Source organism: Oncorhynchus keta, chromosome 16 (assembly GCF_023373465.1).
Source record: "Oncorhynchus keta strain PuntledgeMale-10-30-2019 chromosome 16, Oket_V2, whole genome shotgun sequence".
NCBI lineage: Eukaryota > Metazoa > Chordata > Actinopteri > Salmoniformes > Salmonidae > Oncorhynchus > Oncorhynchus keta.
The window spans coordinates 20,624,679-20,652,040 of NC_068436.1; the positions used below are offsets into that span (position 1 = coordinate 20,624,679).

Consider the following 27,362-nt stretch of genomic DNA (forward strand, 5'->3'; position numbering starts at 1 on the left):
AAGTGAACAAGCGCACACTTCTGGAGAAAATGTTGAATATTAGAAACCACCGCTCGCCTCATTCTCAACACGCATTGGGAGAGAATATCCAAGGTCCCTCCCCTCAGAAGGTTTCAAGGACAGGCAGCGGCGACCCCGTCATTCAGGGCAGGTGGGGCAGAGCTTTAATTTTAGCATGAATTCTTGTCACATATCAGATAATAATTCTTCTCTCCCTTGCTCTCTCTCCCTCTCCCTCTCTCCCTCCCTCCCTCCCTCCCTGTCTCCTCCCTCCCTGTCTCCTCCCCCCCTCTCTTCCCTCTCTCTCCTCTATTCTGACCTCTCCCTCATGTCACATATCAGTTAATTCATGTTATACAGTGCCTTACAAAAGTATTCATCCCCTTTGGTGTTTTTCCTGTTCTGTTGTATTACAACCTGTAATTTAAATGGTTTTTATTTGGATTTCATGGTGATGGACATACACAAAATAGTCCAAATTGGTGAAGTGAAATGAAAAAAATTACTTGTTTCAAATAAATAAAAAACTGAAAAGTGGTGCATGCATTAAGTACTGCAGTCTACCTGTGTGCAATCTTTGTGCCACATGATCTGTCACATGATCTCAGTTTATATACACATCTGTTCTGAAAGGCCCCAGAGTCTGCAACACCACTAAGCAAAGGGCAACACAAAGCAAGATGCACAATGAAGACCAAGGACCTCTCAAACAGGTCAGGAACAAGGTTGTGGAGAAGTACAGATCAAACAAAAAAATTGTACCTGAAACATCCCACGGAGCACCATTAAATCCATTATTAAAAAATGGAAAGAATATGACACCACAACAAACCTGCCAAGAGAGGGCCACCCACCAAAACTCATGGACCAGGTAAGGAGAGCATTAATCAGAGAGGCAACAAAGAGACCAAAGATAACCAAAGGAGTGTCTCAGGAACGTACAATCTGATCAAGCGATGGTGGGTTTGTGCCCATAGGCGACGTTGTTGCCAGTGACGTCTGTTGAGAACCTGCCTTATGTCATGACGTGGCCCTCTTTGGGTAAAGTGAGTACCATCCCCCTCTCTCTCTCTTTCTCTCCCTCCCTCCTACACCCACGTTCAGTTATCCAGTCGGGGAACGGGGTACCCCTCGCCAACAGCCTGTGAAATTGCAAGGTGCCAAATTCAAACAACAGAAATCTCATAATTTCAAACATACAAGTATTGGGCACCATTTTAAAGACAGAATTATCCTTAATCCAACCACAGTGTCCGATTTCAAAAAGGCTTTACAGCGAAAGCACACCAAACGATTATGTTAGGTCACCACCAAGTAACAGAAAAACACAGCCATTTTTCCAGCCAAAGAGAGGTCACAAAAATCAGAAATAGATAAAAAATGAATCACTAACCTGTGATGATCTTCATCAGATGACACTCATAGGACTTCATGTTACACAATATATGTATGTTTTGTTCGATAAAGTGCATATTTATATGCAAAAATCTAATTTTACATTGGCGTGTTATGTTCAGTAGTTCCAAAACATGCAGTGATTTTGCAGAGTCACATCAATTTACAGAAATACTCATAATAAACATTGATAAAAGATTAAACTATTATACATGGAAATATAGATACACTTCTCCTTAATGCAACCGCTCTGTCAGATTTTTTAAAAACTTTACGGAAAAAGCATACCATGCAATAATCTGAGTACAGCGCTCAGGGGACCAAAACAGCCAAACAAATATCCGCCATTTTGTGTGGTCAACAGAAGTCAGAAATAGCATTATAAATATTCACACACCTTTGATGATCTTCATATGAATGCACTCCCAGGAATCCCAGTTCCATAATAAATGTTTGATTTGTTCGATTTAAGTTCATAATTTATGTCCAAATACCTCCTTTTGTTAGAGCGTTTGGTAAACATCTCCAAACGCTCGTGCAGGTCCAGCCGAACGTCGGACGAAAAGTCCAAAAGGTTATATTAAAGTTATATTTAAAGGTAAAATAAAAAAGTATAGAATCAATCTTTAGGATGTTTTTATCAAAAATCTTGAATGATGTTCCAACCGGAGAATTCCTTTGTCTGTAGAAAAACAATGGTACGTGCGCTATCTTTCACATGAACGCGCGTCACGAGCTCAAGGCACTCTGCCAGAAACCTGGCTCAATCCCTCTCATTCAGCCCCCCTTCATAGTAGAAGCCTCAAACAAAGTTCTAAAGACTGTTGACATCTAGTGGAAGCCTTAGGAAGTGCAAGATGACCCCATAGACACTGTGTGTAGGATAGGAAAAGAGTTGAAAAACTACAAACCTCAGATTTCCCACTTCCTGGTTGGATTTTTCTCAGGTTTTCGCCTGCCATGTGAGTTCTGTTATACTCACAGATATCAATCAAATAGTTTTAGAAACTTCAGAGTGTTTTCTATCCAATACTACTAATACTATGTATATATTAGCATGTTGGACTGAGTAGCAGGCAGTTTACTCTCCAAAAGTGAAAATGCTGCCCCCTAGCCCAAACAGGTTTTAACTCAGGTCGTAAATTCCTAGAGGAGACTCTCTCCTTATGGCCATGCATAGAATAAAGGAACTTCTACATCACAGAACTTGAGAACTGAACCATATCCATACTTTGGAGAATGTGTAAACGGTCGGTGGAGTAGCCCGCTACGACCCGGTCCGTTTTGTTTCATGTTGTGACCTTATGAAAGACAATGCAGCCACTTTACCATAACTCTGTTTATACAGGAGCCTCCGTGATGAGGTTTCCGTCTAATTTATTTATAAAATGAATGATGAAGATTAAATGAATTGTGAAATTATGTAAGGTGATGTTGAACCGTTAATGCGAGAGAATTGTATTCCCTTCAAAGTTTAACTAAGTCCCATGAGCCAGACATGATTTGGCTCATGGGACAGCCCTTTTCTACTGTTACGAATAAATCCTCCACCTGAAGAAACCCACTTCAGACCACGCGTTTCTCGGTCACGGAGAGGACAAAGGTTTGAGTAGAGACCATAAAAACCTCAGTATAAGCTAAGGTTGTAATGGGTGTTAAACTCCGATACTATCGATACCAACAGTATAAGAGCAAATCTTCGATACTAATTACTAGTCTGCAGCTAGAAATTGTCGACCTGAGATGCGAGGACCGACAACTGCCGAAACACCTATTCTATAAGAACATTTCTGAATTGTACTCTGACGTATCCATTCTAACCACAATAGACTTCATGGAAGCAGAGAGACGATCAGATGAACTTTCCAGCAGAAAGACGGAAGATTCCAACAGTATAAGAACAAATCTTCGATACTAACTACTAGTCTGCAGATAGAAATTGTCGACCTGAGATGCGAGGACCGACAACCGCCGAAACACCTATTCTATAAGAACATTTCTCTATCAGTCCACACCCAGAACATCTATTCTATATGACCTGAATGAATGTCACTCTGAACTATCCATTCTAACCACGACATAGAGAGAGGGTGGACAGACTCTCCAACAGAAATTCTCTAGGTAAGTAAAGAAATAAAACAACAGTAAAAAGACATTTTAAAAAAGAGTAGCAAGGCTCTATACTAGACACCTGTTAGTCAGGCTTATTGAGGTAATATGTACATGTAGGTATCGTTAAAGTGACTATGCATATATGATGAACAGAGAGTAGCAGAAGGATAAATAGAGGGGTTGGCAGGTGGTGGGACACAATGCAGATAGCCCGGTTAGCCATTGTGCGGGAGCACTGGTTGGTCGGGCCAAATTAGGTAGTATGTATATGAATGTATAGTTAAAGTGAGTGACTATGCATGTAAGATAAACAGAGAATAGCAGCAACGTAAATTAACTAGGAAGTCGGGGTACCAAGGAAAATATTCAGATTATAAAGTTATAATTTTCCTATTATATCTTTCAGATATTTGAATATCTGATAAATTAGTCTTCGAATTAGTGAATTATTATTTACCTCATCTTAGTCTCATTCCAAACGTCGTAAATTGTTGGTTATCTGCACGAACCTGGTCTTCACTATGAGTCATCCAGTCATCCAATTGTCTTAAATAATGTATTTACTAAATAAGTAATTCACAGAAATGCATAAACAAACAGTAGACAGTTACAAGGAAATGATAATGAAGTTTCCCTAGTGGTATAAACCGGTATCGCGGCTTGTTGGACAAAAAGGGAAGTACAGTGTCCAGTGTCAGAGTTATTATAGAGTAGTTGTCTCTTACCTTGGGGTGGTCATTGTTATTACAGAGCAGTAGTCTCTTACCTTGTGGTGGTCAGTGTTATTATAGAGCAGTAGTCTCTTACCTTGGGGTGGTCAGTGTTATTAGAGCAGTAGTCTCTTACTTTGGGGTGGTCAGTGTTATTATAGAGTAGTTGTCTCTTACCTTGAGGTATTCAGTGTTTTTAAAGCAGGAGTCTCTTACCTTGCCTTACCTTGCCTACTTGCCTACCTGGTTAAATAAAGGTGAAATAAAAAATGTAAATAAAAAATGTGGCTAGGTTGATAATGTTCCCTATGCTAGGTGTTACAGTTTGAGTTAAGGTTATTGTTAAAATGATATTTGTCACATCCACATGGTTAGCAGATGCGAAAGTAGTGAAATGCTTGTGCTTCTAGTTCCGGCAATGCAGTAATAACCAACGAGTAATCTAACCTAACAATTCCACAACTACTACCTTATACACACAAGTGTAAAGGGATAACGAATATGTACATAAAGATATATGAATGAGTGATGGTACAGAACGGTATAGACAAGATGCAGGAGATGGTATAGAGTGCAGTATATACATATATATATGAGATGAGTAATGTAGGGTATATAAACATTATATAAGTGGCATTGTTTAAAGTGGCTAGTGATACATTTTTAAATCAATTTCCATCCATTTTCATTATTAAAGTGGCTGGAGTTGAGTCAGTATGTTGGCAGCAGCCACTCAATGTTAGTGGTGGCTGTTTAACAGTCTGATGGCCTTGAGATAGAAGCTGTTTTTCAGTCTCTCGGTCCCTGCTTTGATGCACCTGTACTAACTTTGCCTTGGTTGTTGTCCTTGATGATCTTTATGGCCTTCCTGTGACATCGGGTGGTGTAGGTGTCCTGGAGGGCAGGTAGTTTTGCCCCCGGTGATGCGTTATGCAGACCTCACTACCCTCTGGAGAGCCTTAAGGTTGTGGGCGGAGCAGTTGCCGTACCAGGCGGTGATACAGCCCAACAGGATGCTCTCGATTGTGCATCTGTAGAAGTTTGTGAGTGCTTTTGGTGACAAGCCGAATTTCTTCAGCCTACTGAGGTTAAAGAGGTGCTGCTGCGCCTTCTTCACAATGCTGTCTTTGTGGGTGGACCAATTCAGGTTGTCCGTGATGTGTATGCCGAGGAACTTAAAACTTACTACCTTCTCCACTACTGTCCCATCGATGTGGATAGGGGGGTGCTCCCTCTGCTGTTTCCTGAAGCCCACAATCATCTCCTTTGTTTTGTTGACGTTGAGGTTATTTTCCTGACACCACACTCAGAGGGCCCTCAACTCTCCCCTGTAGGCCGTCTCGTCGTTGTTGGTAATCAACCCTACCACTGTAGTGTCGTCTGCAAACTTGATGATTGGCTTGGAGTCGTGCATGGTCACGTAGTTGTGGGTGAATAATGACGAGTTTGGAGGGTACTATGGTGTTAAATGCTGAGCTGTAGTCGATGAACAGCATTCACACAAAGGTATTCCTCTTGTCCAGATGGGTTAGGGCAGAGTGCAGTGTAGTTGCGATTGCGTCATCTGTGGACCTATTGGGGCGGTAAGCAAATTGGAGTGGGTCTAGGGTGTCAGGTAGGGTGGAGGTTATATGGTCCTTGACTAGTCTCAAAGCACTTCATGATGACGGAAGTGAGTGCTACGGGGCGGTAGTCATTTAGCTCATTAACCTTAGCTTTCTTGGGACCAGGAACAATGGTGGCCCTCTTGAAGCATGTGGGAACAGCAGACTGGGATAAGGATAGATTGAATATGTCCGTAAACACACCAGCCAGCTGGTCTGCACATGCTCTGAGGCCTCGGCTGGGGATGCCGTCTGGGCCTGCAGCCTTGCGAGGGTTAACACGTTTAAATGTTTTACTCACTTCGGCTGCAGTGAAGGAGAGACTGCAGGTTTTGGTAGCGGGCCGTGTCAGTGGCACTGTATTGTCCTCAAAGTGAGCAAAAAAGTTATTTTGTCCGTCTGGGAGCAAAACATCCTGGTCCGCAATGGGGCTGGTTTTCTTTTTGTAATCCGTGATTGACTGTAGACCCTGCCAGATACCTCTTATGTCTGAGCCGTTGAATTGCGACTCTACTTTGTCTCTATACTGACATTCAGCTTGTTTGATTGCCTTGCGGAGGGAATAGCTACACTGTTTCTATTCGATCATGTTTCCGGTCACCTTGCCCTGGTTAAACGCAGTGGTTCGTGCTTTCAGTTTCGCGCGAATGCTGCCATCAATCCACGGTTTCTAGTTTGGGAATGTTTTATTCGCTGCTGTTGGTATAGCATCGCCAATGCACTTTCTAAATGAACTCGCTCACCGAATCAGCGTATGTCAATGATGTTGTTGGACGCAAGTAAAAAATACTAAAGTCTTCCATGATGTGATTCGAACACGCAACTTTTGGGTTGCTAGACGTTCGCATCCATCCTCCCTCCTTTTGTTTTTGGCAAATGATACAATTAGCCAAGACGTGCATTCATCACTGAAGGGGGATACATGTTTGATGACATGTTGTATTTGTAAGTGACAGACAGGGACCTGAACTGTTGAATCAATCAGATTTGCTTCATTCCACACTTCTGTTAAAACATACAATCCACGTATCGATAGGTGTGTATTAATTTGTGGATGTCCATCATCCATTTCATATGCTATGTTACAAATGTTCAATATGTATGATATGTTATGAATTTGAATTAGCTAGGTGGCTTGGTGGTAGGTGTCTAACATTAGCTACGCTAGAAGTTAGAATTAGAGGTTAAGGTTAGCGTTAAGGTTAGGAGTTAGGTTAAGTGGTTACGGTCAGGGTAAGGGAAAGGTTTAGCTAATATGCTAAGTAGTTGCAACGTAATAAAGAAATAAGTAAGTAGTTGCAAAGTTGCTAATTGGCTAAAATGCAAACGTTGTCCGTGAAAAGATTTAAAAGCGCAAACTTTGGGTTGCTAAACATTCGCATCATATGGCCACTCATCCTCCCTCCTCCCTCCTTTTGTTTTGGTCTTAAGTAAACTTCTGTGTAATTTAACCACATCAAACGTAACATATCATACTAATCACAAAGTGTCACAGATTTACATTTACTATGTTACATCTAGTCTTTGAGGTCAGGCTGCAAATTCACCCTTCAGGAGAATGAAGGGTAGAGAAGAGGGATGCAGCCCTAGTGACTGACTTGACTACTTACCACACTCAGAGAGCCTCTTCTCCAGCGCCACCTTCTCATTGGTCAGGACACTGACCCTGTCTCTCAACGTGTGTCTTTAGTCAGGGCATTGTAACACTCTTGTAACTGTTTTTTGTCCTTTGAATTCTCTGACTGGCCTCTCTCTCTCTCTAGCTGGTTCAAGTTCTTCTTTCTCCTTCTGCAAGTGGTCTCTATCTGTACATGTAGTGTTTGAGAGAGAAGTTATTATGCACAGCTGGTTAAAATGGTATGTACGTGTTCAGTGCGGGATATTGGAAATATGTATCTGATTGGATGTGCATGGCTTTATTGGCAGACCCTCATTGGTTGTTGGCCAAGGTATTCAAGGGTGCTACCTGTGAGTGGGTGCAGATGGACTCGGCTTGGAACAGGTTATGTTGTATCTGCTGTCATGTTTGAAATGATGTAAATGCTTTATACTGTCAAGATTCTCTTTGCAATAACTAGAAAGAACCCGCTTCCTTTAACGAGGGATGCAACAGTACACAGTTCAATGATACCACTACTGGTATCTGGCTGGTCTCTGTCTTGCTCCAGTTCAGTGGTGTTGTAACAGGTCTCTAAATGGACCAATGCCCTATGTAACCTGGTCAAAAGCAGTGCCCTTTAAAGAGGATAAGGTGCTATTTGGGACAGTCCTGGTTGTGGTGTGTACATTGTCGCCATGTTCAGTGATCTATACAAGACCAAGTGCACCAGTTACAGTTGTATCTCAATTCTCTGTGGAGGATGTCGACATTCTTTCTTGACAAACTACTGGTCCCATAAGCCATATAACGTCTGTAAGTCTCAATTGTCATCCTTGCTTTGTGAGTACAGAACAATTGTGTGATAATGAAATGCATATCTGTCCTATGGGCTCTGGTCAAATTGAATGCATTTACAGTGCATTCGGAAAGTATTCAGACCCCTTTTCCACATTTAGTTACGTTACAGCCTTATTCTATAATTGATTAAATTAATGTTTTCCTCATCAATCTACACACAATACCCCCATAATGACAAAGCGAAAACAAGTTTTTAGAAATGTTTGTAAATGTATTAAAAATTAGAACAGACACCTTATTTACAAAAGTATTCAGACCCTTTGCTATGAGACTCAAAATTGAGCTCTGGTGCATCCTGTTTCCATTGTTCATTGTTGAGATGTTTCTACAACTTCATTGGAGTCTTTTGGGAAATGCAATTGATTGGACATGATTTGGGAAGCACACACCTGGCTACATACGGTTCAACAGTTGACAGTGCATGTCAGAGCAAAAACCAAGCCATGAGGTGGAAGGAATAATTAGAGCTCTGAGACAGCATTGTGTCGAGGTACAGGTTAGCAAAACATTTCTGCAGCATTGAAGATCCCCAAGAACACAGTGGCCTCCATCACTCTTAAATGGAATAAGTTTGAACCACCAAGACTCTTCTTAGAGCTGGCCGCCTGGCCAAACTGAGCAATCGGGGAGAAGGGAGAAGGGCCTTTCTCAGAGAGTTGACCAAGGACCCAATGGTGACTCTGGAACATAGTTCCTCTGTGGAGATCGGAGAGAAGCTTCCAGAAGGACAATCATCTCTGCAGCACTCCACCAATAAGTCCTTTATGGTAGAGCGGCCAGACAGAAGCCACTCATCAGTAAAAGGCACTTGACAGCCCGCTTGGAGCTTACCAAAAGGCAACTGTAGGACTCAGACCATGAGAAACAAGATTATCTGGTCTGATAAAACCACTATTCAACTTTTTGGCCTGAATGCCAAGCATCATGTCTGGAGGAAACCTGGCACCAAGATGAGTAACGAATAGCAAAATCACCTGCCTATTTCAATCTAGTATAGTACAAAAGTGGATCTACACTTATCGTTCGGTGTGAGAAATAAATATTTCTAGATTCTGGGACAGTTGTGGGACGATAGATCCCAAGTTCATACAACCACTGTACATCAAAAAAACGTTTAAAAGCAAAGCGGCTGATGCAACAGATCAGAACATTTAGTTTAAAATGTTAATTAACTATTAGGCTATTTCTTCACATTATAACAACAGCAATGCACACAGCATTAAGCTAAAAGCGCTATTGTTCCAATATGCTAATTATGTATGACCTTTTCATAGACCAATGTTTTTCTTAACAGAATGGCTAGTGTTTTTCAAATCAATTTAACTGGTTATTTTGGATCATGGACAGGGTGCCTTAGCAGATGGCCTTGGTGCCCTGGCAGATTGGGAACCTCTTGAAGGACAAATAGCCTTGCACCTAAAATCACGAAATTCAAGGTGTGCACATGTGCGTGTATGTGTGTGATAGATAGAGTTTTCTTAGTTCTTACCTTGCTCTTTTCTCATGTTCTTCAATAACCTGTTTGTTAAAGTAGTCATTCATCTGAACTAACTATGTGATTACCTTTCTAACTGTGTGTGTGTGTGTCTGTGTGTCTGTGAGTGTGTGTCTGTGTGTTTGTGTCTGTGTGTGTCTGTCTGTGTGTCTGTGTGTCTGTGTGCAACGTGTATCCTCTCAGTACTGTTCTGCCGACCGTCTGTGTCCAACTGCAAGTCACATTGCTTTAACAATCCAATCACATTCAATCAGGAAGCTGGTAAATTGCTAGGTTCCTTTCTTACTGAGCCTTTCTTTTCTGAGCCTCATCTTTTACTAAAGAGATTTGTACTAATAATTGATTATGAAAAAAGCACAAGCCTATGGCAAATCACATAACATGTTTCTATTTAAAACAATGAATACAAGCATTTTACAGATGACAATATGTCTACACACTGTTTAACTAGAGAGAGATGCATTAGTACTGTAGCAATGCTATATAATGAGCTACTGTATAACTCTTCACAAATCCAGTTATGAAGAGAGGTAAATGAAATGTCAGAATATGTATATACAGGCTCAGAATACCCAATATTAACATCAGCACAGTCCTTGTTACAGTATATCCTGGTTCACAACCATTATCAGGTTGTTTGCCACTCAGTACAGTACCAGCAGTGTGTTGGTGTGTGTGCGTGTGTGTGTTTTAGAGAGAGAGAGAGAGAATGAAGTTGTGAGCACTGTAAGGTGCTGTATGTCCTCCCACCGCGCGTCCTCCCACCAGCCTCCTCTGTTGTCATGGTGATGTTAAACCACTTTCTCACAAATCCAGTGACGATTGTCTAAACATGACTGGTCATTCCATGCCTTTGCAGGACGCCAGGTTTCTATGTTCAGCTCAACACAGTCCTCCTCCCCATTTTTTGGGTCGTCACGACCATTATCAGGTTGCTGTGAGTGCCAGTAACTGCAGGGTAAACAAGAGAAAATAATAATAACACATGTTTAGTTACGGGTCCTTTTCCAACAATGCAGAGTTAAAGTAATTAAGTAATTAAGAAATTAATAAAAAATGTGCAAACAATAAAAAAAAATAGTAACACAACAAATAAAAAGTAACGAGTCTATATACGAGTACCAATGCCGAGTCAATGTGCAGGGGTACGAGGTATGTAGTTGAGGTAATTGAGTTAATACGGAAAATATTCACACAAATTGACTTTTTCAAATAGTGTTATGTTACAAAGTGGGATCAATATTGTCTTAAATAGTATTTTTTGGCAATAATTGACATAAAATACTAACATTTCTTCGAACATTTGCGTAAGTATTCAATCAGTAAATGTTAGAATCACCCTTTGTCTTTTTGGGTATTTTTTTTAAAGAGCTTTCCACACCTGGATTGCAACATGTGTCCATTATTCTTAGAAAAAAATGATTCAAGCTCTATCAAATTTCATTGCTGATCTTTGCTAGACAACCATTTTTAGGTCTTGCCATACATTTTCAAGCAGATTTAAATCAAAACTTTCAAAACTCGAAACATTCACTGCCTTCTTGGTGTCACGTCCTTACCTTAGTTTCTTTGTTATGTTTCTTGTTTAGGTTGGTCAGGGCGTGAGTTGGGGTGGGCATTCTATGTGTTGTTCTAGTTCTAGTTCTAGTTCTTTTTCTATGTGTTTGGCCTGGTATGGTTCTCAATCAGAGGCAGCTGTTAATCGTTGACTCAGATTGAGAACCATACTTAGGTAGCCTGTTTTTACCATTTGAGTTGTGGGTAGTTGTTTTCTGTTATGTGTTGTTGCACCTTACAGGGCTGTTTCGGTCACGCTCTTTGTTGTTTTGTTATTCAGTGTTCAGTTGATTTATTAAATATTAACATGGACACATACCACCCTGCGCATTGGTCCGATCTTGACTACTCTTCCTCAGATGAAGAGAGAGAACCGTTACACTTGGTTAGGAACTCCAGTGTCGGTTTGGCCTTGTGTTTTAGGTTATTGTCTTGCTGAAATGTGATTTAATTTGCCAATGTATTAGGGATTTCCTCTTCTTCCGAAGAGGAGAGGCGAAAAGGATCAGAGGAGCAATATGCGGCGTTGTAAGTGTCCATGGTTCTTTTAATACGAAATAGTAGACATGAACAACTGAATACAAAAAAACGTGGAAAACCTAAACAGCCTTATCTGGTACAAACAAACACAGAGACAGCAACAATCACCCACGAAACACTCAAAGAATATGGCTGCCTAAATATGGTTCCCAATCAGAGACAACGATAAACACCTGCCTCTGATTGAGAACCACTCCAGGCAGCCATAGACTATTCTAGACAACCCCACTAACCACAATCCCATGACCTACAAAAAACCACAAGACAAAACACACCACATAAATAACTCATGTCACACCCTGGCCTGACCAAAATAATAAAGAAAACACAAAATACTAAGACCAGGGCGTGACACAATGTCTGGTGGAAAACAGGTTTTCTTCTAGGATTTTGCCTGTGCTTAGCTCCATTCCATCCTTAAATCATTAAGAGTCCATTGACACACCTGTGCGTCAATCTAAGTAATGTAATAAAAACATCTCCAACACAATCAGTCAATTTAAGCTAGAGATATCTGCATTTTTTTTTTGCATGGGAAGGTGGCCGAGCTACAGTGGTGTTTGCCAGAACATGAGACATCCTGAAATGCAGCTGTTTCAATAAAAAACATCTGTACAAACCAATCTCTGGAAAGGCGAGACTCTCACAAACACAATGTTTTTCTCTCTTTCACTCTACGACCCTCACAACTGTCATGGGACTCATCTGAAGTCGTTAAACCTGATCTCCCAACTTCTGTCTGTTGCGTACAAACCGTTTGAGCATTTCTTTGCTCTAGTGCCTTGTTGCAAACAGAATTCCTCCGTTTTATCCTGTCACAGCCATTCAACTCTGTAACTGTTTTAAAGTCAACATTGGCCTCGTGTTATAATCCCTGAGCAGTTTCCTTCCTCTCCAGTAACTTAGTTAGGAAAGATGCTTGTATCTTTGTAGTGACGGGGTGTATTGGTACACCATTCAAAGTGTAATTATTAACTTCACCATGCTCAAAGGGATATTCAATGTCGCTATTTAAAACATTTTAAATTCAGGCTGTGACACAACAAAATGTGCAAAAAGTCAAGGGGTGTGAATACTTTCTGATGTAGGTAGGGATAAAAGTGAGTAGGCAATCAGGATAGATAATTAACAGAATAGCAGCAGTGCATGTGAAGAGTGTGTGTCTGGGTAGAGTCTATTGAGTGTGTGGGTAGAGTCTAGTGAGTGTGTGTGTAGAGTCTAGTGAGTGTGTGGGTAGAGACTAGTGAGTGTGTGGGTAGAGTCTAGTGAGTGTGTGTGTAGAGTCTAGTGAGTGTGTGGGTAGAGACTAGTGAGTGTGTGGGTAGAGTCTATTGAGTGTGTGGGTAGAGTCTAGTGAGTGTGTGTGTAGAGTCTAGTGAGTGTGTGGGTAGAGTCTAGTGAGTGTGTGGGTAGAGTCTAGTGAGTGTGTGGGTAGAGTCTAGTGAGTGTGTGGGTAGAGTCTAGTGAGTGTGTGGGTAGAGTCTAGTGAGTGTGTGGGTAGAGTCTAGTGAGTGTGTGGGTAGAGACTAGTGAGTGTGTGTGGGTAGAGTCTAGTGAGTGTGTGGGTAGAGTCTAGTGAGTGTGTGGGTAGAGTCTAGTGAGTGTGTGGGTAGAGTCTAGTGAGTGTCTGGGTAGAGTCTTGTGAGTTTGTAGGTAGAGTCTATTGAGTGTGTGGGTAGAGTCTCGTGATTGTGTGGGTAGAGGCTAGAGAGTGTGCGGGTAGAGTCTAGTGAGTGTGCGGGTAGAGTCTAGTGAGTGTGCGGGTAGAGTCTAGTGAGTGTGTTGGTAGAGTCTAGTGAGTGTGTGGGTAGAGTCTAGAGAGTGTGAGGGTAGAGTCTAGTGAGTGTGTGGGTAGAGTCTAGTGAGTGTGTTGGTAGAGTCTAGTGAGTGTGTGGGTAGAGTCTAGAGAGTGTGAGGGTAGAGTCTAGTGAGTGTGTGGGTAGAGTCTAGTGAGTGTCCATAGAACCAGTGCAAATAACATAAAACATACTAATTAAAAAGGGGGCAAAGTTAATAATCAGACGCTGGTAGAAAACATCATCATAAATTATAGACCCTCATCTAGCTTAGACCAACAAAGATAACTTTAGTTGTATTGCATTTTCATATTTAATAGTACTTAGTTTCTTAGATATATTTATTAGTGTTTGTGGAATGACATCTATGAGTGAAAACAAACTTTTCATGATAAACATTTGAAGCAATATGTCATTTGTTAAAAAGTCTCTATCACACCTTATGGTCAGTGGGGTGTCGTCCACCCATCTCCAGGTCCCCTCAGTAACAGAATCAGTCAGACCAATCCAGGCTCCCTTATTGAGGCCTAAGAGAAACTGCTGTTGGTGAGAAAGATACTGATATTGTCAACTACTTTAGACTACATGTGTTAAATACTGGAAGACACATTACTGACAAAGAGATGCTTGATTCTCTCTCTCTCCCATTCTCTCACACACAGACACACACCTGTTCCATATCACTGTTTACGATCACCAGGTCGGCTCCTCTCTCCAGACAGTCCTCTCTGCTCTCCTTCCAGGTTTTAGTCTCAGTAGACAGGAAGTACCAACTGGAGTTGAACTTCTGCCAGCCATCAGGACAGGTTTGTTCTACATGACAAAACATGAATTTCCATCTTGTTATTCTGCACCTATTATTGAAACTGCATATTAGATATGTGATGTTATGATCATTTATCAGGTTAACTCACTCAGATTAGAGAACTTTCTCATGAGATCATCTCTTTCCTTCTGTAGCTGGTCTCTCTCTTCAGTCAGTGTGTTGTAAGTGGTCTGTAGCTGGTCTCTCTCTTCAGTCAGGGTGTTGTAACTGGTCTGTAGCTGGTCTCTCTCCACAGTCTCATTTCCTCTGTTATCTGGAAAGGATTGATACATATAGCTTAGCATATAGCCTGGTTAATTCACTCACGTAACAATAATAATAATATAATATATGCCATTTAGCAGACGCTTTTATCCAAAGCGACTTACAGTCATGTGTGCATACATTCTACATATGGGTGGTCCCGGGAATCGAACCCACTACCCTGGCGTTACAAGCGCCATGCTCTACCAACTGAGCTACAGAAGGACCACAGTAATTCAACAGTAATTCAATAACATCTAAATGCATATTCCCATGATATATTGGCATGCAGTGTGGACATTCCACCAGTAAAACGTGATGAATTATCATTCAAGATTGACATGGATGTTTAGTCTGTTTTGAAATGAGCTGTTCCTGACTTGGTGAAGGACATAGAACATTTTCTCCGAGACGATTTGGATATAGTCAGACGTTGTAATCTGAGGATGCATTTGATGTATATTCTATAAAGGTATTCAAAAGGTGTCATCTGTCAGTACAAACATTGATTGAGACATGATGACAAATATCACTACACCACTGGTTACAGTGCCTATCAAAAGACATGACTGACATCGGGGAAAGAGGACAGACTATCAGCTGATCATTCATGTTGATGATTGATCTGAATCTGCTAGTTATCAGATCAATAATGTTTTCACTGATTGTGATTTCACCGTCAATGGTCTTATCAAAGGGTTCATAAAGCCTTCATAGTGCATTCATAAGCGCTACATGAATGTGTAATTAAGCATCTATAAGTGTATGTCATGCTTTATAAAGGGTTCATAAAGCCTTCATAATACATTCATAAGCGCTACATCAATGTGTAATTAAGAATCTATAAGTATGTCATGCTTTATAAAGGGTTCATAAACGTGTCATAACTGTGAAGTCCATGGAGAACAAGAGCACCTCCTCCCAGCTGCCCACTGCACTGAGGCTAGGCGACATGGTCACCACCGATAAATCCATGATAATCGAACATTTCATTTAGCATTTCTCTACGGCTGGCCATGCTTTCCTCCTGGCTACCCCAACCCCGGCCAACAGCTCCGCACCCCTCTCAGCTACTCGCCCAAGCTTCCCCAGCTTCTCCTTCACCCAAATCCAGATTGCAGATGTTCTGAAAGAGCTGCAAAACCTGGACCCGTACAAATCAGCTGGGCTAAACAATCTGGACCCTCTTTTTCTAAAATTATCCACCGCCATTGCTGCAACCCCTATTACCAGTCTGTTCAACCTCTTTTTCATTTTGTCTGAGATCCCTAAAGATTGGAAAGCTGCCGTGGTCATCCCCCTCTTCAAAGGGGGTGACACTCTAGACCCAATCTGTTACAGACCTATATTCATCCTGCCCTGCCTTTCTAAAGTCTTTGAAAGCCAAGTTAATAAACAGATCACTGACCATTTCAAATCTCACCGTACCTTCTCCGCTGTGCAATCCGGTTTCCGAGCCGGTCACGGGTGCACCTCAGCCACACCTCAGGTACTAAACGATATCATAACTGCCATCGATAAAACACAGCACTGTGCAGCCGTCTTCATCGACCTGGCCAAGGCTTTCGACTCTGTCAATCACCGTATTCTTATTGGCAGACTCAATAGCCTTGGTTTCTCAAATGACTGCATCGCCTGGTTCGCATACTACTTCGCAGATAGAGTTCAGTGTGTAAAATCGGAGGGCCTGTTGTCCGGACCTCTGGCAGTATCCTGATGCCATTTGCACACACTGTATATAGACTTTCTTTTTTCTATTGTGTTATTGACTGTACGCTTGTTTATTCCATGTATCTCTATGTTGTTGTTTCTGTCGGAACTGCTTTGCTTTATCATGTGCTTTATAAATAGTGACATGTTGTGCTGAAGGATGAAACACACTCTAAAGTTAAGTCATTTTAGTCACATTACACCTAATCTTGTTCCCAGACACTTCCTCCCAATTGCTCGGAAGGTCTGGTGGACCAACGCATCAAACTTAGATTTAGGGTTTAGATCTAAAAGCACATTTTAAGAATAGAAATTGTGGAAATGTGCTTAGCCATAATCAAATCAAATTGTATTTGTCATATACACGTGGATAGCATATGTTAATGCGAGTTTTGCTAAATCCTTGTGCTTCTAGTTCTGACCATGCAGTAATATCTAACAAGTAATCTAACAATTTCACAACTACCTTATACACACAAGTGTAAAGGAATGAATAAGAATAAGTACATACAAATATATTGATGAGCAATGGATGAACAGCATAGGAAAGATGCAGTAGATGGTATAGAGTAGAGTATATACATATGAGATAAGTAATGTAGGGTATGTAAACATTATATAAAGTGGCATTGTTTAGCTAGTGATACATTTATTACATCCAATTTTTTATTATTAAAGAGGCTAGAGACTTGAGTCAGTATGTTGGCAGCAGCCACTCAAGGTTAGTGATGGCTCTTAAACAGTCTGATGGCCTTGATATAGAAGCATTTTTTCAGTCTCTCGGTCCCAGCTTTGATGCACCTGTACTGACCTCACTTTCTGGATGATAGCAAGGTGAACAGGCAGTCGCTCGGATGGTTGTTGTCCTTGATGATCTTTTTGGCCTTCCTGTGACATCGGGTGGTGTAGGTGACCTGGAGGGCAGGTAGCCTCCGCTGATGTGTTGTGCAGACCTCACTACCCTCTGGAGAGCCTTACGGTTGTGGGCGGAGCAGTTGCCGTACCAGGCGGTGATACAGCCCGACAGGATGCTCTCGATTGTGCATCTGTAAATGTTTGAGTGTTTTTGGTGACACGACGGATTTCTTCAGGCGCTGCTGTGCCTTCTTCACCATGCTGTCTTTGTGGGTGGACGATTTCAGTTTGTCCGTGATGTGTACGCCGTGGAACTTAAAACTTTCCACCTTCTCCACTACTGTCCTGTTGATGTGGATAGGGGCTGCTACCCAATCTGCTGTTTCCTGAAGTCCACGATCATCTCCTTTGTTTTGTTGACATTGAGTGTGAGGTTATTTTCCTGACACAACACTCCGAGAGCCCTCACCTCCTCCCAGTAAGCTCTCGTCGTTGTTGGTAATCAAGCCTACCACTGTAGTGTCATCTGCAAACTTGATGATAGAGTTGGAGGCGTGCATGGCCACGCAGTCATGGGTGAACAGGGAGTACAGGAGAGGGCTGAGAATGCACCCTTGTGGGGCCCCAGTGTTGAGGATCAGCGGTGTGGAGATGTTTCCTACCCTCACCACCTGGGGGTGGCCCGTCAGCAAGTCCAGGACCCACTTGCACGGGGCAGGGTCGAGACCCAGGGTCTCGAGCTTAATGACGAGTTTGGAGGGTACTATGGTGTTAACTGCTGAGCTGTAATCGATGAACAGCATTCTTACATAAGTATTCCTCTTGTCCAGATGGGTTAGGGCAGTGTGCAGTGTGATTGCGATTGCGTCGTTTACGAACCTATTGTGGCGGTAAGCAAATTGGAGTGGGTCTAGGGTGTCAGGTACTGTGGAGGTGATATGATCCTTAACTAGTCTCTCAAAGCACTTCATGATAACGAAAGTTAGTGCTACGGGGCGATAGTCATTTAGCTCAGTTGCCTTAGCTTTCTTGGGAACAGGAACAATGGTGGCCCACTTGAAGCATGTGGGAACAGCAGACTGGGATAAGGAATGCTTGAATATGTCCGTAAACACACCAGCCAGCCAGCTGGTCTGTGCATGCGGCTAAGGATGCTATCTGGGCCTTGCGAGGGTCAACACTTTTAAATGTTTTACTCATGTTGGCTGCAGTGAAGGAAAGCCTGTAGGTTTTGGTAGCGGGCCGTGTCGGTGACACTGTATTGTCCTCAAAGGGAGCAAAGAAGTTTTTTCCTTTGTCTGGGAGCAAGACATTGTGGTCCGCGACGGGGTTGGTTTTCTTTTTGTAGTCCGTGATTGACTGTAGACCCTGCCACATACCTCTCATGTCTGAGCCATTGAATTGCGACTCTACTTTGTCTCTATACTCACGCTTAGCTTGTTGATTGCCTTGCGGAGGGAATGGCAACACTGTTTGTATTCGGTCATGTTACCGGTCACCTTGCCCTCATTAAAAGCAGTGGTTTGCACTTTCAGTTTTGCGCGATTGCTGCCATCAATCCACAGTTTCTGGTTGGGGAATGTTTTAACAGTTGCCGTGTGTACAACATCCCCGATGCACTTGCTAATAAATTTGCTCACTGAATCAGCGTATTCATCAATGTTATTGTCCGACGCTATGCGGAACATATCCAAGTCCACGTGGTCGAAGCAATCATGATGCGTGGAATTCGATTGGTCGGACCATCGTTGAACAGACCTGAGCATGGGCGTTTCCTGTTTTGGTTTCTGTCTGTAGGCTGGGAGCAACGAAATGGAGTCGTGGTCAGATTTTCCGGAAGGAGGGCGGGGGAGGGCTTTGTATGCGTCGCAAAAGTTACAGTAACAAAGATCCACGGTTTTGCCAGCCCGGGTCATGCATTCGATATGCTGATAGAATTTAGGGAGCCTTGTTTTCATATTAGCCTTGTTTAAATCCACAGCTACAATAAATGCTGCCTCAGGATTTGTGGTTTCCAGTTTACATAGAGTCAAATGAAGTTCTTTCAGGGCCGTCGATGTGTCTGCTTGGGGAGGATGTACACAACTGTGATTATCATCGAAGAGAATTCATTTGGTAGATAATGCGGTCAGCATTTGATTGTAAGGAATCCTAGGTCAGGTGAATAAATGGACTTGAGTTCCTGTATGTTGTTATGATCACACCACATCTCGTTAATCATAAGGCATACACCCCTGCCCTTCTTCTTACCAGAGAGATGTTTGTTGCTGGCTGTACCGACTCTGATAACTTATCCCGAGTGAGCTATGTTTCTGTGAAACAAAGAATGTTACAATCTCTGATGTCTGTCTGGAAGGCAACTCTTGCTCGGATTCCGTCTACCTTATTGTCAAGAGACTGGACATTGGCTAGAAGTATACTCGGGAGCGGTGCGCGATGTGCCTGTTTACGGAGCCTGACCAGAAGACCGCTCCATATGCCCCTTTGCGGCGCCGTTGTTTTGGGTCGTCGGCTGGGATCCAATCCATTGTCCTGGGTGTAGGACCAAACAGAGGATCCGCTTCGGGAAAGTCATAATCCTGGTTGTAATGTTGGTAAGTTGACGTTGCTCTTATATCCAACAGTTCCTCCCGGCTGTATGTAACAAAACTTAATTTCCTGTGGAAACTATGTAAGAAATAATACATTAAAAAAACTAAATACTACATAGTTTCCTATGAACGGTAAGCGAGGTGGCCATCTCTGTCGGTGCCGGATGTACAGTCTTTGTGGTTGTATTAACTATCGATGACCAGGGGGAATGTTTTTGCTAAAGGACATAGCCTGATGGCAAATATTTTACTCAAGAAGGTCACTCCCGTAGAATTCTATGGTCACTCCCACTAACTTTGACTGGTTGATATCCCAGGCTTATACAGTGCAAGTATTCATACCCCTTGACTTTTTTCACATTTTGTTATGTTACAGCCTTATTCTAAAATGTATTGAATTATTTACTCCCCTAATCAATCTACACACAATAACCCACAATGACAAGGCAAAAACAGGTTTTTAGAAATGTTTGGAACTTCATAAATAATAAAAAACGTACATAAGTATTCAGACGGGCGGCAGGGTAGCCTAGTGGTTAGAGCGTTGGACTAGTAACCGGAAGGTTGCAAGTTCAAACCCCCGAGCTGACAAGGTACAAATCTGTCCCTCTGCCCCTGAACAGGCAGTTAACCCACTGTTCCTAGGCCGTCATTGTAAATGAGAATTTGTTCTTAACTGACTTGCCTAGTAAAATAAAGGTTTAAAAAAACTTTAAAAAAACACTTTACACAGTACTTTGATGAAGCAGCTTTGGTAGAGATTACAGCCTTGAGATTTCTTAGGTATGACGCTACATTCTTGGCACACCTGTATTTGGGGAGTTTCTCCCATTCTTCACTGCAGATCCTCTCAAGCTCTGTCAGGTTGGATGTGGAGCATCGCTGCACAGCTATTTTCAGGTCTCTCCAGAGGTGTTCAATAGGGTTTAAGTCCGGGCTCTGGCTTGGCCACTGAAGGACATTCAGAAACTTGTCCCGAAGCTTCTCCCTTTTTGTTTTGGCTTTGTGCTTACGGTCATTGTCCTGCTAGAAGGTGAACCTCTGCCCCAGTCTGAGGTCCTGAGCCCTCTGGAGCAGGATTTCATCAAGGATCTCTCTGTACTTTGCTCCATTCATCTATCCCTCGATCCTGACTAGTCCAGTCCCTGCCGCATGATGCTGCCACCATCATTCATCAGCGTAGGGATGGTGCCAGGATTCCTCCAGACGTGACGCTTGGCATTGAGGCCAAAGAATCAATTTTGGTTTCATCAGACCAGTGAATCGTGTTTATCATGGTCTGAGAGTCATTAGGTGCCTTTTGGCAAACTCCAAGCGGACTACCATGTGCCTTTTACTGAGCAGTGTATTCCGTCTGGCGCTGCAGCGATTGTTGTCCTTCTGGAAGGTTTTCCCATCTCCACATAGGAACTTTAGAGCTCTGTCAGAGTCACCATCGGGTTCTTGGACACCTCCTTGACCAAGGCCAATCGTTCAGATTGGCCGGGTGGCCAGCTCTAGGAAGAGTCTTGGTGGTTCCAATCTCCTTCAATTTAAGAACGATGGAGTCCATTGTGTTCTTGGAGACCAATGCTGCAGAAATGTCTTTGTACCCTTCCCCAGATCTGTGCCTCAACACAATCCTGTCTCAGAGCTCTATGGACAATTCCTTTGACCTCATGGCTTGGCTTTTGCTCTGACATGCACTGTCAACAGAAAGATAGGGGTGTGCCTTTACAAATCATGTCCAATCGATTGATATTACCACAGGTGGACTCCAATCAAGTTGTAGAAACATCTCAAGGATAATGAATGGAATCAGGATGCACCTGAAATCAATTTCAAGTCTCATATCAAAGAGTCTGAATACTTATACAAATAAGGTATTTTTATTTTTTTTACTTCATAAATTTGCTAAAATTTCTAAAAACCTGTTTTCGATTTGTGATTATGCGCTATAGTGTGTAGATTGATGAGGGAAAAAAATATTAAATACATTTTAGAATAAAGCTGTAACATAACAAAAAGAGCTGATGCGGATTTTTTGTTTTGTTTTCACATTTTTGGAAAAAGAAACATTTGAGCATTGATTGTTTTCATTACTGGCTGTGCTTGACTTTGACTGAAATGGGTTCCATTACTCATTTTGGGTTCCAGTACTGTTCATTTTTAGGTGCAGTTACCCCCACAATACATTTGAGCTGATATTCTATAAGAGTTACAGGAGCTCAAGCAGTAGACCTTTTGAGGTGCCGGTACTCAGATCGGTACTCAGATCCTGCCCAAATCAAGCACGGGTTACCAGAAGAATATCAGGACCAATTTTAAAGCATAGGAGCATACGATCTGTGCCTCGACACAATCCTGTCTCGGAGGTCTATGGACAATTCCTTTGACATCATCGCTAGTTTTTTTCTCTGACATGCACTGTCAACTGTGGGGCCTTATAAAGACAGGGGTGTGCCTTTACAAATCAAAAACAGAGAGTTGGCGCCACCTTGTGGGAATATTGAAAACAGGCAGGTGGATAGCATCCTGACAAAGCCCCTGGGAAGAAGTGCTGGTAGTGTTGCTCTGGGTGTTGCCAACTTCGAAGGTACTAGAGGGCTGGGGATCAACTCCTTATCTCATCTCCTGAAGTTGTCTTCACCTTTCGCCTCATTTTTATGAGTGTGTGGTTAGATGGATAACAAATAGAGGGATAGAGGACGTCTAGCTAGATGGGGTGGCGCTCACCCGCATTGCCATGATAACCCAGAACCATTATCCTGTGAAATTGGATTGGGATTCGACCTAGCAACCTTTCGGTTACTGGCCCAACACTCTAACCACTAGGCTACCTGCCACCCCAAGTAATGACACAGTTAATTTGCATAAAATTTTTCAAATAATTTTTATTGTTCATATACTTATTTTCCAATTGATCTGATCTCTCTTCTTCTCCGTTTTATTTCTTCCAAGTAGAACGATAGAGGACTTCCAGCTAGATGTGGTGACGCTCACCCGCATTGCCATGATTGCCCAGGACTATTACCCAGTGGAATTGGGAATTAATTTATATCTGGAATGCACAGTAATGCCACAGTTCATTTGTATTTCAAATACTTATTATACTTAAACATATTTTCCAATCGGATATCTCCTCTTCTCCATTGTACTTTTCCTTGCCTCTTTGTCTCTCTGCAGATTTTCAGATGCAGGATGATGTCAGTATGTTTCTGTTCCTCCCTGATGAGTTCACTGCCAACATGACGCTGTTGGAGGAGAGCCTGATGGCCGAGTTCGTCCAGCGCTCCTCTTGAGCAATGAACATGTATCTGGTTTCTCTGTCCTCTTAATGTTGACAGAGCCAGAGCACGCATATACAAGTAGTCTAACTGGCCTGCTGCGCAAATGTAGGAAAGTAACCATTTGGTGATGTCTGATTTCTGATCGTGTTCACTCAACACCACTAATTAGCTGAGCTTCTAAGTCATTTTTTCTTCACCTTTACATCCATTGTGAATGTTAGTTCCTCACGGTATTTAAAAAATCTTGACAAACTCTCCCCCTCGATAATCACCAGTCCTCCTTAGAAAAAGCAAAGAGATGAATGAGATTGAAAGAATCTATATTTTCATCAGGATATTTTCTGATTTTATTTGTTGTAGTTGACAATGGAAGTTCTTGGCCTACTGCTAAATTGCCTTAGGATATCTCTTCGTGCACTCATTTCTTTAGACGCCAATGAATCACAGTGTATAAATGTGTCCATATGGCAGAGGCTGGTGCTCTCCCATTAATGGAATTTCTATTTTTTAAATGTTTATTATTATAATTCTGTTTTGAAGCGGCAGGTTGCATAGCGGTTTAGAGCGTTGGGGCGGTATACTAGGTGAACAATCTGTCAATGTGCCCTTGACTAAGGGACTTACTCCTAATTACTCCTGTAAATCGCTCTGGATAAGAAAGTCTCCTAAATGATGTAATATTAACCATGTCACAATTATTTAGAAAAATGAAAATGATACTAAATGAAAAATGTTCCACTAAAACGTGTTTATGAAAATCATAACTGACACGCGGATCGGTAGAAATGGAATGATAAATAACTGATACGCGGATCGGTAGAAATGGAATGATAAATAACTGACACGCGGATCGGTAGAAATGGAATGATAAATAACTGACACGCGGATCGGTAGAAATGGAATGATAAATAACTGGCACGCGGATCGGTAGAAATGGAATGATAAATAACTGACACGCGGATCGGTAGAAATGGAATGATAAATAACTGACACGCGGATCGGTAGAAATGGAATGATAAATAACTGACACGCGGATCGGTAGAAATGGAATGATAAATAACTGGCACGCGGATCGGTAGAAATGGAATGATAAATAACTGACACGCGGATCGGTAGAAATGGAATGATAAATAACTGACACGCGGATCGGTAGAAATGGAATGATAAATAACTGACACGCGGATCGGTAGAAATGGAATGATAAATAACTGACACGCGGATCGGTAGAAATGGAATGATAAATAACTGACACGCGGATCGGTAGAAATGGAATGATAAATAACTGACACGCGGATCGGTAGAAATGGAATGATAAATAACTGGCACGCGGATCGGTAGAAATGGAATGATAAATAACTGACACGCGGATCGGTAGAAATGGAATGATAAATAACTGACACGGATCGGTAGAAATGGAATGATAAATAACTGACACGGATCGGATCGGTAGAAATGGAATGATAAATAACTGACACGCGGATCGGTAGAAATGGAATGATAAATGGAATGATAAATAACTGACACGCGGATCGGTAGAAATGGAATGATAAATAACTGACACGCGGATCGGTAGAAATGGAATGATAAATAACTGACACGCGGACACGACACGGATCGGTAGAAATGGAATGATAAATAACTGACACGCGGATCGGTAGAAATGGAATGATAAATAACTGACACGCGGATCGGTAGAAATGGAATGATAAATAACTGACACGCGGATCGGTAGAAATGGAATGATAAATAACTGACACGCGGATCGGTAGAAATGGAAGGATAAATAACTGACACGCGGATCGGTAGTAATGGAAGGATAAATAACTGACACGCGGATCGGTAGAAATGTAAACTTTCTCAAACTTGAAACTCATGCGGTGTCTAGGAACAGACTACTGTAAATAGAGCACACATTTCATTGTACTGCATCATTACAACAGGTGTGTTTATTTTTGTGTGTCAAAAACATTGACAAACTACAGGATTTGTGATCGTTGATTTTAAGTACAGAACTAGTGTGATGATAAAATACGTATCTGCCCCATCGACCCTGTTCAAATGTAGTCCGTTATAAAATGGAAAAGAGACCCAAATGGAAAAAGGTCCCAAATGGCACTCTATTCCCTACATAGTGCACTATCAAACGAACAGAGCTACTAGGGTGTCATTTGGGACACAGCCTCACTCACAGAAAGCCAGCCTCAGGGAGATGTTGAGGGTGACTTGTAGAAGACACAGCACTCCAAAACACACAGCAGCCAGCCTGTAGAGTCTTAGTCTTCCATCTGCAGAGAAACACACACACACACACACGCACACACACACACACACACACACACACACACACACACACACACACACACACACACACACACACACACACACACACACACACACACACACACACACACACACACACACACACACACACACACACACACACACACACACACACACACACATCACTAATGATTATGATCAGAATTCTGAGAACCAAACATTTCCATTGCGTCATTTGTTTTCCTCTGACTTAGGGTAGGCAGCAACACTTTACTCACATGGTCACCTCACATCAGATAAAAAGGAAGCTACTGTATGAAGAAATTGCCAAAATTGCACAATATAGCTGAAGAATGATTTAAAAGGGCTATCTTTGATTGCTGTCTCAATTTTTTGGGACTTTGAAATGTATAATATTTACCCATTCATTCTTCATGAATGTAACTTGTAAATGCCTCACGAGCTTAGTTTAACTATGTAACCCCATCAGGACCCAAGACTGACCATCTATGAGCTCAAAATGACAATTTAAAGATGCACTATACAGAAATCGCTCCGCCATTTCCTGGTTGCAAAAATTCTAATGTGTTTATGTGACAAAATAAGCAGTTTGTTGTGTAAAATAAATATTGTATAATCTGCTGTTTGAAGTTGCTGTACGTAACCTTAAGTAAAAGATGTAAAAATGCAACTTCAGAAAGGGAAGCACAGAAAAACAACACATAGAACAGATCTACCGCCTCTTCGACTTGCTTTCAATGGGAATGAAAGATCTATAACTCACATCTCTATATGAATGTTGTCGGATCTCCCAAAAATACAGAGTTTGTACAATTCCATCATTTACAATTCCAGAGTAAAACAAGCTTACACTGAGCATACAGATCTCTATGAATTTGAGAGTGGTTACATTTCTCCAGCCCCTCAGCAGTTTACCAAAAACAGTGGCAGGGTGTCCACTTTGTTGTTGTTTAAAAAGGTTCTTTTTAATTGATCTTATTCAAATAGTTCCAGTAATTGAAGGGGAAAAACTAATGCATTTTAGTGTGTGACCCCAGCATGTTGTAATCCCCACTCTCCTTACCAACTGAACCACCCAGGTGACAGAACACTCAAAAATATACATGTTATGTATGTTTTTCTTTTATGTGGTATTTGTGTGTGTGCGTGCATGTGTTTGGTTCGTCTATGCCTGCAGGCGGGCGTGCGTCCGTGATTGCGAGAGAGAGAGAGAAAAATAGCTAATTATTTGTCCTTACCTGAGAGATGGTTCTCAGTCTTCACGCTCCTCGTTAATCTGTTCTGGTTTTCTTCATTAACTTCTTTTAATTCAATCACCTGTTTGTTGACGTAGTCGGCCATCTTAACTAACTGTACCGGATATCAATGATGACCCCAATCAATCAATTAATCAACTAATTCAGTCTGACTGACCTGATATTGTATTATCTATGATTCTAACTTACTTGTACTTACGGTATTAACTTACTGTATTATTACCTTTTTATCTGACTCCTAATGGTAATATCTACTGTATTATTACCTTTCTAACTGACTCCTAATGGTAATATCTACTGTATGATTACCTTTCTAACTGACTCCTAATGGTAATATCTACTGTATGATTACCTTTCTATCTGACTCCTAATGGTAATATCTACTGTATGATTACCTTTCTAACTGTCTCCTAATGGTAATATCTACTGTATGATTACCTTTCTAACTGACTCCTAATGGTAATATCTATTTTATGATTCTAACTTCAATTACAATTAGCTGAGTAGTTACTCTGATATGTGTCTCCACTGGTACCGCTCTGAAGTCTGTTTGAGGTCGACTGAAGTTGATAAAATCCAATCAGATTCAAGCAGGAAGTCATATTTCGCAAGGCCTGTTCGTAACATTGTTCATAAGGAAGTCC

General features: G+C 41.7%; 1 protein-coding gene across 7 annotated transcripts; it reads right to left on the bottom strand.

Annotated features, from left to right (window-relative positions):
* Nucleotides 1-9,336: 9,336 nt before the first annotated feature.
* LOC127908036 (C-type lectin domain family 4 member E-like) lies at nt 9,337-27,273 on the bottom strand. Of its 7 annotated transcripts, none has more exons than XM_052465029.1 (8): nt 27,157-27,267; nt 27,071-27,113; nt 26,701-26,941; nt 25,351-25,446; nt 14,582-14,746; nt 14,338-14,480; nt 14,107-14,204; nt 9,337-10,725 (listed from the first exon to the last, which is right to left on the bottom strand). In XM_052465029.1, the coding sequence occupies exons 3-8, from the start codon at nt 26,801-26,803 to the stop codon at nt 10,566-10,568; spliced, it is 765 nt and encodes a 254-aa protein (XP_052320989.1). In that variant the 5' UTR covers nt 26,804-26,941; nt 27,071-27,113; nt 27,157-27,267; the 3' UTR covers nt 9,337-10,565. The 7 variants fall into 7 exon arrangements, with proteins under 7 accessions (XP_052320989.1, XP_052320982.1, XP_052320988.1 ...); XM_052465022.1 differs by having other exon boundaries at nt 14,107-14,207; XM_052465028.1 differs by having other exon boundaries at nt 14,107-14,207; nt 26,985-27,113.
* Between the last annotated feature and the right edge of the window lie 89 nt (nt 27,274-27,362).

Coding starts and splice junctions, on each gene's coding strand:
- LOC127908036 (XM_052465025.1), bottom strand. CDS start 26,803: ATGGCCGACTACGTCAACAAACAGGTGATTGAATTAAAAGAAGTTAAT. Junction 14,481..14,581: donor GAGAAAGTTCTCTAATCTGA/GTGAGTTAACCT, acceptor TTTGTCATGTAG/AACAAACCTGTCCTGATGGC. Junction 14,208..14,337: donor TAAACAGTGATATGGAACAG/GTGTGTGTCTGT, acceptor TCTCACCAACAG/CAGTTTCTCTTAGGCCTCAA.